We start from the raw sequence: 13773 nt of genomic DNA, 5'->3' as shown, positions 1-13773 counted from the left end.
GCGTCAGCAGCAGTAGTGACAATCTGTAAAGGAAAAAACTGATAAGTTTAGATAGAACAGAGAATATTCAATAAAGACTCTCTATATGTATAGATAGAAGACCTCATAGGCTTTCAAAGACTGTGATCAGTGGCTTCTTATGCAAGATAGCGGTAATAGTGTTACCTTTCCTGCAAAACGAACCAAACAAATCTTCAGAAACATGTAAGTAATCTTTTAAGTGAGCATTGTTATAGCTTACATCTTGTTAAAGAAGATGGTTGATGGTCTCGGAAGCAGACTATCAACACATATGTTTGAATGCTCTATAGCTCAACCTTGTCCATATAAGCTTTGATCCTCTTTATATTATTAACATCATTAGCTTTTCCACTAGCAGATTTCTCTCTTGTCCAGTAAAAGCAACAAAAACAAGAAGAAAGTTAAAACAAGCAGAAAAATCAAAGGAATCATAAACATAAAAGCAAGTAAGAAACACAAAACAAGAAAGCAAATGTGATGTTGATTTTAGAAAAAAAAAACAAGAGGGAAAATTGCTTTATTAGGAGATTGATTACGAAGAACTAAATGATCATAAGTGCCAAGACAAAAGAAATATACAATCGCTAACCGGATGTTAGAAATATACAATCTCTAACTAGCATTGTTATAGCTTACATCTTGTTAAAGAAGATGGTTGATGGTCTCGGAAGCAGACTATCAACACATATGTTTGAATGCTCTATAGCTCAACCTTGTCCATATAAGCTTTGATCCTCTTTATATTATTAACATCATTAGCTTTTCCACTAGCAGATTTCTCTCTTGTCCAGTAAAAGCAACAAAAACAAGAAGAAAGTTAAAACAAGCAGAAAAATCAAAGGAATCATAAACATAAAAGCAAGTAAGAAACACAAAACAAGAAAGCAAATGTGATGTTGATTTTAGAAAAAAAAAACAAGAGGGAAAATTGCTTTATTAGGAGATTGATTACGAAGAACTAAATGATCATAAGTGCCAAGACAAAAGAAATATACAATCGCTAACCGGATGTTAGAAATATACAATCTCTAACTATCACTAACCGGATGTTACTTCTAATACTTTTCACAAATTACACATTATGTTTTCATTATCAACCAAATAATATAGAATTTTTCCCCCTATGTTTGAAAGTTTTTTTTTAACATTGTAGTGAAAATAACTTTACAAAATCAGTTTATGGTTATTTAAAAAAGTGTGAGAAAAGAGGAGCGTACGTACCCGTGTAGACTTTGTCCATATAAGCTTTGATCTTCTTTGCATTATTAACATCATTCGCCTTTCCACTAGCAGATTTGTCTCTTAGCCAATAAAAGAAACAAATACAAGAAGAAAGTTAAAACAAGCAAAAGGATCAAAGGAAACAAAAACATAAAAGCAAGTAAGAAAGAATCTACGCACAAAACAAGAGGGAAAATTGCTTCATTAGGAGATTGATTACGAAGAACTAAATGCTCATAAGTGCCAAGACAAAAGAAATATACAATCGCTAACCGGATATTAGAAATATACAATCTCTAACTATCACTAACCGGATGTAACTCCTAATACTTTTCACAAATTACACATTAAGTTTTCATTATCAACCAAATAATTTAGAAATTTTCCCCAAGTTTGAAAGTTTTTTTTTAAAAAAAATTTGCAGTGAAAACAAATTTTACAAAACAGTTCATGGTTAGTAAAAAAAACATTTTGTTTCTATTTAAAAAAGTTTCAAGAAAAGAGAAACGTACCCGTCCGTGTAGACTCTGTTTCCATGGGAATCGTCTCCTTTTCAAGCAACTCTTTATCCCGACAACTGGAGTTAGTTGTCACTGATGTGAACAAAGCTGAAGCACTCCATCTCCGGCTAAATCTTTTCTTTGCCGCAAGTAATCGGAGAAATAATCTGAAGAAGGAAGAGAAATGAAATAATTGATTCATCCTCTCTGATAACAAATATAAATAGACCCGAGTTTCCTTTTTTTGCAACACTCCCAATGTTTTGCAACACTCCCAACATTGTGCCGTTGCTTACCACAATCCAATGAATACTAGCCGTTGTAATAACTTTTTATTGAATTTACTTTTAGTGCACCAAAATAATTTATTATATTACCCACTGTAAAAATGTTCAAACACCTCACGTTCCACTCTATCCTATGTGTATTTAAGATTTTTTTCTGGTCAACTTGTATTTAAGTTTCACATTAAAATAAAACAAAAATCCGATTTTAAAAAGCCTATGATGTTACTAAAGTCTAAAAACCTTGGAGTAGAAAAAAGCTGTTCTTCACATAATCACATTAAAACCTGAGTTATCTCGGATTGTTAATATAAGAGCAGTGCAGGTTGACCGTGTCCGTTCATAATATATATAGTCCCAAGTATGTTAAGAATAGTCCAAGTCCGTAACCAAACATCAACCACGGGAAGTAGCATTTCACTACTCCTTTGTTGTTTTCCTTGTCATATCTGAGAGAGGAAGAGAGAGCGACTCAAATGGGTTCAACATTAAATACGGAGAGTGTTTGAATCATTATGATTAGTACTTAGTAGCTGCATGAGAGGGTTAAACCCAAAAGAGGGTCATGCATCACTGAATAAACTTTATTATGGTCTCGATTGAGTAATTCACAGAACGAACATGATTTCAATAGAAAGAGGATGTGATGAGAAATATAATTGCATGGATAATGGTGATCATGTTGTGATACCATCACAATCAGAAGTACCACATGCTGCAAACTCAAACGTATTTATTTACTAAGTTATCCTCTTGCTTTCTGCGTCATGATTAGTAAAGTATACAAAAAAATGTAAAGTTCTTGTTTGTGTGTGAGGGGATATATAATCCGACAATGTGTAGAATGTTGTGATGTTTTATTTAAGAAATTAAAGCTCTAATAGCTTCTAGCATAATGTTTTTACTTTTAATCAAGAACTTACTTATTTTCATATTTATATACTTTAGTTATTCGATTGATGAGTAGATCATATTAAAGAGTAAACATAATACAAGTGGGTCCTAACTCCTAAACTTTAGTTGTAAATTTGTTCTTGTAAATGATTACAGAATATAACATTTCTTAATTAATTTTAACATGAATGCATCTGCAACGTATTGTTACAAATCATAATATATACTAAAAGTATTATTTCGATTTTCTACCTGTATATGAAATATTGAAGAGGATATATCGTGACTCTTTTAGTTAGCAAAATGTATTACTGGTCAATTTTTAAAACATATTTAAATGTAAAATCTTAACTTTGTAATACTCTGTTAATAAAATGATTCATGCAAAAGCGTGCTATACACTAACAATGTATCCAATAATTAGTCAATGCCTAACTTTATTTTAATCGGTCAACACCTAATTCATCTACTAGGCTTATTTAAAATGATATACACGACTGATAATTGATGCAGCAGCCAATAATAACCAGGTTACTAAATTTTCTTTTGATAGTGATTGAAAGATAAAATCTGGAAGCATATCTCTAATCTACCTTCTCCATGTCCACCTTTTTCCCAGTCTCCTTACCAAATTTACATTAAACTATATATGTGAAAACCGATCATCCCAAGCTGCTAATATGCTAACAACGTGAGAAATGTCCCGATAGACTTTTCTCTCTCTACACTTTTCCTCTCCCGGTTCTCTTTAAATTTCTAGAGTTTTCGTTATTTCATTCCTCTCCGGCGGTCGCCGCCGACCCCTAAGGCGACCGCCGAGATTCGTAATCTTCTTGTTTCGCTTCTTTTCGTTGTTGTCTCTCTTCCCCTGTCCTTTCTTCGGTTAAATCGATTGTCTTCTTCGGTCAGATCTGGTTCAGATCCGGTGGTTCGCTGCTCCTGAGTCTTGTTTCTGGTGGTTCTAGCACTAGAGGACGGCGTGTTTGTGTTCTCCTGGTATGTTTCTCTTTGCGGCTGAGTCTCATGTCCAGAATTTTTCTTCCTCAGAGATGCATCGGTTCGAGTGGTGGAGCGCGAGGCTATAGTGAGCCTAAGCTTTTATCGGTGTACTCCTCCGTGTGGTGGTGTACCTAGTCCCGACTTAGGCCAAGCTCTCAGATTTCGCGGATCTGGAGTTTGTTGTTTCCTTCCTTCTGCTGGTGGTCTCCAGCGGGCGCGTGTAAGTTCTCCGGGGTCGGTTTTCGATCCTCTGGCGAGACGAAAGCTCGCAGGACGTGGTGGTGGCGCCTGCGTAGTCGAGCTTCATTGTTTTACGTTCTTTCAGAGTGTGTACTACGTTCTTATCCAGAAATTGTTCCCTCCATCGTTCAGGAGCCTCCAATAAGGTAGGCGATTTGGTCTTGGCTCCATCGGTGGTACGAGTCTGGGTCTATTACCCGTGCAGTAGCTGGTCAATCGGGTGGTTCTTTCTCTTGCGGTGTGGTGTTCAGAGGGCGAGCCTCTTGCGGTCCAATCTCTCTATATGAGAGTGAGGTTCAACAGGTGTAACGGTCACTGTGGGTGGGGCTGGTGACGGCATTCTCCTTGTTCCTCCTCCGAACGACGAGATCGTCGCTAAGAGCTTGTTCTCGTGCCATCAGATGTCATCGTTGTCGAGTGGTTTGAATTTGTTCGTGGTTTGATTCTCAGTCCAGTTCAGGTTGGGAAAGGATGGTAGGAAGCTGTAGGAGTCGTAGCATCAAAGTTAGAGGGTGCCTTTCTCTCGGTAGCTCCTGGTGCCCCGCTCTCGACCCCGATCGCTTCTGTGTGCTTTGGTCTGACTGTGTCTCGTTGTTTAGTTGGGTTGGAGATTTAGTTGAGTCCTTGGTTCGGGTTAATTTTATTATCGTGTAGTTTGTGTTTAGTTTAATTTATGCATCCTGCTACTAGTTTTCTTATTGTAATTCTGTCTCAAACTGAAAAATTAGTATAATAATTTTAACATTTTATCAAAAAAAAAACATGAGAAATAATTTATTCACAATTCATAATTTCTTACAAACTACACAATTCACAATTTTCAAAGTAAGTTTCTAATACCAACTACGCAGATGTTCAAGTAGTACATTGATCACATATGACATATTTTAACAAGCAACGTCGAGAAAAAAAAAACACAAATTAATAGATTGGAAATAGTTAAGAAGTTTGTTAAGTCAATATATGGTTACCGAATATAAACTTGTAAAACGTTTTTCTTCTGCCACCTTGCCGACCGTGACAAATTTGACGTTGCTAGATTTTTCTTCTTTATACATGGTAAAGAATAAAATAATAACATTACAAAACCATTTATGTAATGAGATCTATGTGATTTACTTACCATATAAAAATAAATGAATTGGACCTCGTGTTCCCTTGATATCAAGTATCAACCCTATAAAATAAGCTATCATTTCGTTAGTAATTCAAAGAGAGAGAGAGAGAGAGACAACTATACAAGTCAAATTGTTCATCAAGAAATAAAAGATAATGGTGGAGGAGACCAGCTCAGGCGGTGGCTCATCAGCTTCTCCGATCAAAACCATCGTCGTTTTGGTACAGGAAAACAGGTCGTTTGATCACATGTTAGGTTGGTTTAAGGAGCTAAACCCCGAAATCGATGGAGTATCCGAATCCGAACCAAGATCCAACCCGATATCCACGTCAGACCCGAACTCTGCACAAGTTTTCTTCGGCAAAGAATCTCAGAACATTGATCCTGATCCCGGTCACTCCTTCCAGGTATACCACCGGTTTAGTTTTGAATCCTTGATTAGAGAAATTATATTATTTAAACCGGTATAAGGTTCGGTTTATGTTGTATGGTGGTTTAATCTCTCTTACTTTGTCTAAATTATTTGGTAATGGCTTTTTATTTATTGGTTCTCTTTCGGTTTTCATCCCGAAGCAAAACCAAATAACCAAAATAAAATCGGTTTATTTTGGTTTACTAAACCGGTCATTGATTCATGTTTTCTTGATACTTCAGGCGATCTACGAGCAGGTGTTCGGGAAACCTTTCAGTGACGAGAGTCCATACCCGGCTCCGACAATGAACGGGTTCGTACAAAACGCAGAGGCCATCACACCAGGGATGTCGGAGAAAGTAGTCATGCAAGGGTTCCCGCCTGAGAGGCTCCCCGTGTTCAAGGAGCTAATTCAAGAATTCGCCGTATGTGATCGGTGGTTCTCGTCGTTACCATCGTCAACGCAGCCTAACCGTCTATACGTTCACTCGGCTACATCAAACGGTGCGTTTAGCAATGACACTAACACACTGGTCCGTGGGTTTCCTCAGAAGACAGTGTTTGAATCACTTGAAGAGAGTGGATTCACGTTTGGGATTTACTACCAATCTTTTCCTAATTGCCTCTTTTACAGGTAAGATTTTTTTTTTTTGTCAACCTTTTACAGGTAAGATACTTTCCATTATTTAAGAAACAAAATATAAATTAGTTTCAAAAAAAAAAAACAAAATATAAACGTAAAAGTCAAAGTTACGAGCTATGATTGTAGGATTAATAGTATATATGAAGAAGACGACAAACATGATAATGATGAACCGACGAAATGTTGTGACACCTAGATTGCAATATATCTAATTATTCATTAAAATATAATGAAAATATATTCAAATCCTCCATGATTGATTTCTTTTCAAAAAGAAAATGTTTGATGTAGTAATTATCAAGTACCAACCACTAAAGTGCTTTAGGAAAAGGAAAAATGCTTAGAATCTTTCGTTTTGTAGTATATATTAAATAGAGTTGCTTTGTAATTATATTATTACATTTTGTTACAAAACTCCAAAAACAAAAATTCAACAGTATAAAATAATAATTCACATTTTTTGTCGGAAATAATAATTCACATTATCGTACTGTTTCTAGAAAGAATGTGATTAAGACGGTTCACAAATCTTTGATTTTTCAAACTTATTGTATCAGAGATTCGATTTTTGGGGGGAAATAATAATAGTTGAGTTTTGCATGTGTCCAAGGAATACGTTATTTCTTGGTGGTCCATTTGGTACTTTTATATACTTATTAGTTATTAAACATAACTAGTCATGTAAATGTAAGAATTCGCTAATTTAAAATTTAATTCAATTAGGAACATGAGGAAGCTAAAGTACGTGGACAACTTCCATCAATACCACTTAAGCTTCAAGAGACATTGCAAAGAAGGGAAGCTTCCAAACTACGTGGTCATCGAACCGAGATACTTCAAAGTTTTGTCTGCTCCGGCCAACGATGATCACCCCAAAAACGACGTCGCTGAGGGCCAAAACCTAGTCAAGGAGATCTACGAAGCGTTGAGAGCTAGCCCTCAGTGGAACGAGACTCTCTTCGTTGTTGTTTATGATGAGCATGGTGGTTACTATGACCACGTCCCTACTCCGGTCACAGGTGTTCCAAATCCTGATGGTCTTGTTGGAGGTCCGCCTTTTAACTTTAAATTTGACCGGCTCGGTGTTAGGGTTCCTGCATTGCTGATCTCACCTTGGATCGAACCTGGAACCGGTACGTATGTTATTTATTGGAACCGTTAGCAGTATTGTCATGTTGGTCCAAACCGGTTATTGATTTTGATTAACACGACATGTTGTAGTGTTACATGAGCCAAACGGACCAGAGCCAACGTCACAGTTTGAGCATTCATCGATTCCAGCGACACTGAAGAAGATATTCAACCTCAAGAGCTTTCTTACAAAGCGTGACGAATGGGCCGGAACATTTGATGCTGTCATCAACCGTACCAGCCCAAGAACTGACTGCCCTGGTAACTATCTGTTACTAGTCGATCATGGTCCATATGTTCGTTATGTAATACATTTTTCTTGATTTTTTCAGTTACACTACCTGAACTTCCAAGGGCAAGAGCCATTGGAACACAGGAAGAAGATGAAGATCTCACGGATTTTCAGATCGAGCTGATTCAAGCAGCGGCTGTTATAAGAGGTGATCATATCAAAGACATTTACCCGTTGAAGCTAGTGGACAACATGAAGGTTTCTGATGCGGCTAAGTACGTAGAGGAAGCTTTCACTAAGTTCTATGGCGAGTCCAAGAAGGCTAAAGAGGTAGGTCGTGATGAACATGAGATCGTTGATCTATCTCAAGGAACTACTCGTCACTCAAGTCCAAAATCTTTTATGCAGAAGTTTTTCTCTTGCTTGATTTGTGATAATTGAGCCAAGCGTCACTAAGTTATTCTGAGACTTGTGGTGTTTTATTTTTCTGGATTTGATGTGAGGAGTGTATGAACTATTGTTTTTGTTTGTTTTCGAATGTGTTTATCTATTAATTTTTTTTACATTCATGTACCACATTCTAACTTGGTTTCAACTAGGTTTGTCCAATCTGCATTATTTACCGAAAAATTCAATATTTTCGTAGAGGTTAGTTAACACATAAATTTTGAGAAAAATTCAAAAAATATGAAAATATTGTTTTAATGCTCACTAACATATGATGAATGTCAAAGAGGTTTGAAACCTTTGTTGTCTCTGTTATTCTAGAGAATAGCGATTTTATAGTGGTTAGTCCACTAATTTAGAGAGTATTATGAAGTTTTACTAAATTAATTGAAAAAAAAATTAAAAGATGCCCATGTACCATGAAAAAAAGTTTAATATACATTAATACAAATTTAGAATGTGTTTAGAAATTTTAAAACAACACTAAAGATCTTAGGCTTCAGTATAAAGAGCAATTACCAAAAACTTCAATATTTTCGTAGGGGTTGTTGGTTATAACACATAAATTTTGAGAAAAATTCAAAAATTTGAAAATACTGTTTTAATAAATAGTTGCATCTTTCACTAACATATGATGAAGGTCAAAGAGTTTGAAACTTTTTTGGCACTGTTTCTATAGAAAATAACAATTTTATAGTGGTTAGTCCACCAATTTAAAGAATATTATGAAGTTTTACTAAATTAATTGACAAAAATTTAAAACAATATCCACGTACCATGAAAGAGAGTTTAATATATATTAATACAAATGTAGAATATGTTTAGAAATTTTAAAACAACACTAAAGATCATATGCTTAAGTAAATAGAGCATTTACCGAAAAATCATTATTTTCGTAACACATAGATTTTGAGAAAAATTCAAAAATATGAAAATAATTCTTTTAATGCATAGTTGCATTATTCAGTAACATACAATAGATGTCAAAGAGGTTTGGAACTTTTGTTGGCAACGTTTCTCTAGAAAATAGCTATTTTATAGTGGTTAATCCACCAATTTAAAGAGTATTATGAAATTTTATTTAATTAATTAACAAAATTTTAAAACGATGTCCATATACCATGAAAGAAAGTTTAATATACATTAATACAAATGTAGAATATGTTTAGAAATTTTAAAACAACACTAAAGATCATATGCTTAAGTATATAGAGCATTTACCGAAAAATCATTATTTTCGTAGGGGTTGTTAACGCATAGATTTTCAGAAAAATTCAAAAAAATAAAAATATTTTTTTAATGCATAGTTGCATCATTCAGTAACATACAATGGATGTCAAAGAAGTTTGGAACTTTTGTTGGCAACGTTTCTCTAAAAAATAGCAATTTAATAGTGGTTAGTCCACCAATTTGAGTATTATGAAATTTTACTAAATTAATTGACAAAAATTTAAAACGATGTCCACGTATCATGAAGGAGAGTTTAATATACATTAATACAAATGTAGAATATGTTTAGAAATTTTAAAACAACACTAAAGATCATATGCTTAAGTATAAAGAGCACTTATCGAAAAATTCAATATTTTCGTAGAGGTTAACTCATAGATTTTGAGAAAAATTCAAAAAATATGAAAATATTTTTTTAGTGCATAGTTTCATCCTTCACTAACATATGATGAAAGTCAAAGAGTTTTGGAACCTTTGTTGTCTCCGTTTTTCTAGAGAATAGCGATTTTATAGTGGTTAGACCATCAATTTAGAGAGTATTATGAAGATTAACTAAATTAATTGACAACAAATTAAAGCGATGCCCATGTACCATGAAAAAGAGTTTCATATACATTAATACAAATATAAAATGTGCTTAAATTTTTTAAAACAACACTAAAGATCATAGGCTTCAGTATAAAGAGCATTTACCGAAAATTCAATATTTTCGTAGGGGTTAATACATAAATTTTGGGAAAAATTCAAATATATGAAAATACTTTTTTAATGAATAGTTGCATCCTTCACTAACATATGATGAAGGTCAAAGAGGTTTGAAACTTTTGTTGGCACCGTTTCTCTAGAAAATAGCGATTTTATAGTAGCTAGTCCACCAATTTAAAGAGTATTATGAAGTTTTACTAAATTAATTGATAAAAAATAAAACAATGTCCACGTACCATGAAATAGAGTTTAATATACATTAAAACAAATATAGAATGTGTTTAGAAATTTTAAAACAACACTAAAGATCGTATGCTTAAGTATATAGAGCATTTACCAAAAAGTCATTATTTTCGTAGGGGTTAACACATAGATTTTGAGAAAAATTAAAAAATATGAAAATACTATTTTAGTGCAAAGTTGCATCATTCACTAACATATGATGAATGCCAATGATATTCAAAACCTTTGTTGTCTCCGTTTTTCTAGAGACAAGCGATTTTATAGTGGTTAGTCCACTAATTTAGTGAATATTACAATGTTTTACTAAATTAATTGACAAAAAACTAAAATGATGCCGTTGTACCATGAAAAAGAGTTTAATATACATTAAAACAAATGCAGAATGTGTTTAGAAATTTTAAAACAACACTAAAGATCATAGGCTTCAGTATAAAGAGCATTTACCGAAAATTCAATATTTTCGTAGGGGTTAACTCATAGATTTGAGAAAAATACAAAAAATATGAAAATATTGTTTTAATGCATAGTTACATCCTTCACTAACTTATGATGGTCAAAGAAGTTTGAAACTTTTGTTGGCACCGTTTCTCTAGAAAATAGCAATTTTGTATTGGTTAGTCCACCAATTTAAAGAGTATTATAGAGTTTTACTAAATAAATTGACAAAAATTAAAACGATGTCCACGTACCATGAAAGATAGTTTAATATACATTAATTCAAATGTAGAATGTGTTTAGAAATTTTACAACAACACTAAAGATCATAGACTTAAGTATACAGAGCATTTACCGAAAAATTCAATATTTTCGTACGGGTTACACATAGATTTTGAGAAAAATTTAAAAATATGAAAACATTGTTTTAATGCATAGTTTCATCCTTCACTAATATACGACGGAGGTCAAAGAGGTTTGGAACCTTTGCTGTCTCCATTTTTCTAGAAAATAGCGATTTTATAGTGGTTACTCCACTAATATAGAGAATATTATGAAGTTTTACTAAATTAATTGACAAAAAAATTAAAAGATGCTCATGTACCATGAAAAAAAGTTTAATATACATTAATACAAATTTAGAATGTGTTTAGAAATTTTAAAACAACACTAAAGATCTTAGGCTTCAGTATAAAGAGCAATTACCAAAAACTTCAATATTTTCGTAGGGGTTGTTGGTTATAACACATAAATTTTGAGAAAAATTCAAAAATTTGAAAATACTGTTTTAATAAATAGTTGCATCTTTCACTAACATATGATGAAGGTCAAAGAGTTTGAAACTTTTTTGGCACTGTTTCTATAGAAAATAACAATTTTATAGTGGTTAGTCCACCAATTTAAAGAATATTATGAAGTTTTACTAAATTAATTGACAAAAATTTAAAACAATATCCACGTACCATGAAAGAGAGTTTAATATATATTAATACAAATGTAGAATATGTTTAGAAATTTTAAAACAACACTAAAGATCATATGCTTAAGTATATAGAGCATTTACCGAAAAATCATTATTTTCGTAACACATAGATTTTGAGAAAAATTCAAAAATATGAAAAATAATTCTTTTAATGCATAGTTGCATTATTCAGTAACATACAATAGATGTCAAAGAGGTTTGGAACTTTTGTTGGCAACGTTTCTCTAGAAAATAGCTATTTTATAGTGGTTAATCCACCAATTTAAAGAGTATTATGAAATTTTATTTAATTAATTAACAAAATTTTAAAACGATGTCCATATACCATGAAAGAAAGTTTAATATACATTAATACAAATGTAGAATATGTTTAGAAATTTTAAAACAACACTAAAGATCATATGCTTAAGTATATAGAGCATTTACCGAAAAATCATTATTTTCGTAGGGGTTGTTAACGCATAGATTTTCAGAAAAATTCAAAAAATTTGACAATACTATTAAATACATATATGAGTCATGTAGTAATATATGATGAAGTTCAAAGAGGTTTGGAACCTTTGTTGTCTCCGTTTCTCTAGGGAATAGCAATTTTATAGTGGTTAGTCCAATGATTTAGGGAGTATTTGCAGTTTTGCTAAATTAATGGATAAAAAATTAGAACGATGTCCTTGTACCACGAAAAGAAGTTTATCATACATTAATATAAAGGTATAATGTGGTTTTAAATTTTACAACAAAATTAAAGATTATAGGCTTCATATATAGAGCATTTACCGAAAACTCACTATTTTCGTAGGGGTTAACACATAGATTTTGAAAAAAATTCAAAAAAATTGAAAATACTGTTTTAATACATATTTGAATCATGTAATAAAATATGATGAAGTTCAAAGAGGTTTGGAACCTTTTTTGTCTCTGTTTCTATAAGGAATAGCAATTTTATAGTGGTTAGTCCAATGATTTAGAGAGTATTTGCAGTTTTGCTAAATTAATGGATAAAAAATTAGAACGATGTCCATGTACCATGAAAAGAAGTTTATCATACATTAATACAAAGGTATAATGTGGTTTTAAATTTTAAAACAAATTTAAAGATTATAGGCTTCATATATAGAGCATTTACCGAAAACTCACTATTTTCAAAGGGGTTAACACATAGATTTTGAGAAAAATTCAAAAAATATGAGAATACTGTTTTAATACATATTTGAATCATGTAATAAAATATGATGAAGTTCAAAGAGGTTTGGAACCTTTGTTGTCTCTGTTTCTCTAAGGAATAGCAATTTTATAGTGGTTAGTCCAATGATTTAGGGAGTATTTGCAGTTTTGCTAAATTAATGGATAAAAAATTAGAACGATGTCCATGTACCACGAAAAGAAGTTTATCATACATTAATATAAAGGTATAGTGTGGTTTTAAATTTTACAACAAAATTAAAGATTATAGGCTTCATATATAGAGCATTTACCGAAAACTCACTATTTTCGTAGGGGTTAACACATAGATTTTGAAAAAAATTCAAAAAAATTGAAAATACTGTTTTAATACATATTTGAATCATGTAATAAAATATGATGATGTTCAAAGAGGTTTGGAACCTTTGTTGTCTCTGTTTCTATAAGGAATAGCAATTTTATAGTGGTTAGTCCAATGATTTAGAGAGCATTTGCAGTTTTGCTAAATTAATGGATAAAAAATTAGGACGATGTCCATGTACCATGAAAAGAAGTTTATCATACATTAATACAAAGGTATAATGTGGTTTTAAATTTTAAAACAAATTTAAAGATTATAGGCTTCATATATAGAGCATTTACCGAAAACTCACTATTTTCAAAGGGGTTACACATAGATTTGAAAAAAAATTCAAAAAATATGAGAATACTGGTTTTTAATACATATTTGAATCATTTGTAATAAAATATGATGAAGTTCAAAGATGTTTGGAACCTTTGTTGTCTCTGTTTCTCTAGGAATAGCAATTTTATAGTGGTTAGTCCAATGATTTAGGGAGTAGTATTTGCATTTTT

The 13773-nt window shown here is 32.4% G+C and overlaps 1 protein-coding gene and 2 long non-coding RNA genes across 6 annotated transcripts; 2 read left to right on the top strand and 1 right to left on the bottom strand.

Moving 5' to 3' along the window:
• Positions 1-33: 33 nt before the first annotated feature.
• Positions 34-5034, bottom strand: LOC103855166. The gene is made up of 3 exons (XR_004458458.1): positions 658-5034; positions 242-387; positions 34-170 (listed from the first exon to the last, which is right to left on the bottom strand). It is a non-coding gene; the product is annotated as an uncharacterized LOC103855166 (long non-coding RNA).
• LOC117134244 lies at positions 3246-12440 on the top strand. 4 transcript variants are annotated; one of them, XR_004458461.1, is made up of 3 exons: positions 3246-3259; positions 10035-10047; positions 12147-12440. It is a non-coding gene; the product is annotated as an uncharacterized LOC117134244 (long non-coding RNA). The 4 variants fall into 4 exon arrangements; XR_004458460.1 differs by lacking the exon at positions 3246-3259 and having other exon boundaries at positions 9944-10047; XR_004458459.1 differs by lacking the exons at positions 3246-3259; positions 10035-10047 and adding an exon at positions 10658-10746.
• On the top strand, positions 5274-8309 carry LOC103855165 (non-specific phospholipase C3). The gene is made up of 5 exons (XM_009132123.3): positions 5274-5683; positions 5931-6322; positions 7055-7464; positions 7553-7723; positions 7795-8309. The coding sequence occupies exons 1-5, from the start codon at positions 5432-5434 to the stop codon at positions 8133-8135; spliced, it is 1566 nt and encodes a 521-aa protein (XP_009130371.1). The 5' UTR covers positions 5274-5431; the 3' UTR covers positions 8136-8309.
• Positions 12441-13773: the final 1333 nt, after the last annotated feature.

The sequence above is a fragment of the Brassica rapa genome, chromosome A05 (assembly GCF_000309985.2).
Source record: "Brassica rapa cultivar Chiifu-401-42 chromosome A05, CAAS_Brap_v3.01, whole genome shotgun sequence".
NCBI lineage: Eukaryota > Viridiplantae > Streptophyta > Magnoliopsida > Brassicales > Brassicaceae > Brassica > Brassica rapa.
The sequence above is the reverse complement of the archived record's forward strand: the minus strand, read 5'-3'. Positions and strand labels throughout refer to the sequence as shown.

Bases quoted from the DNA above. Each gene is read 5' to 3' on its own strand.
- LOC103855165 (XM_009132123.3), top strand. From the start codon at position 5,432: ATGGTGGAGGAGACCAGCTCAGGCGGTGGCTCATCAGCTTCTCCGATC. The intron at 6,323-7,054 runs GTAAGATTTTTT...TAATTCAATTAG, and splicing joins CCTAATTGCCTCTTTTACAG to GAACATGAGGAAGCTAAAGT. The intron at 7,724-7,794 runs GTAACTATCTGT...TGATTTTTTCAG, and splicing joins CCCAAGAACTGACTGCCCTG to TTACACTACCTGAACTTCCA.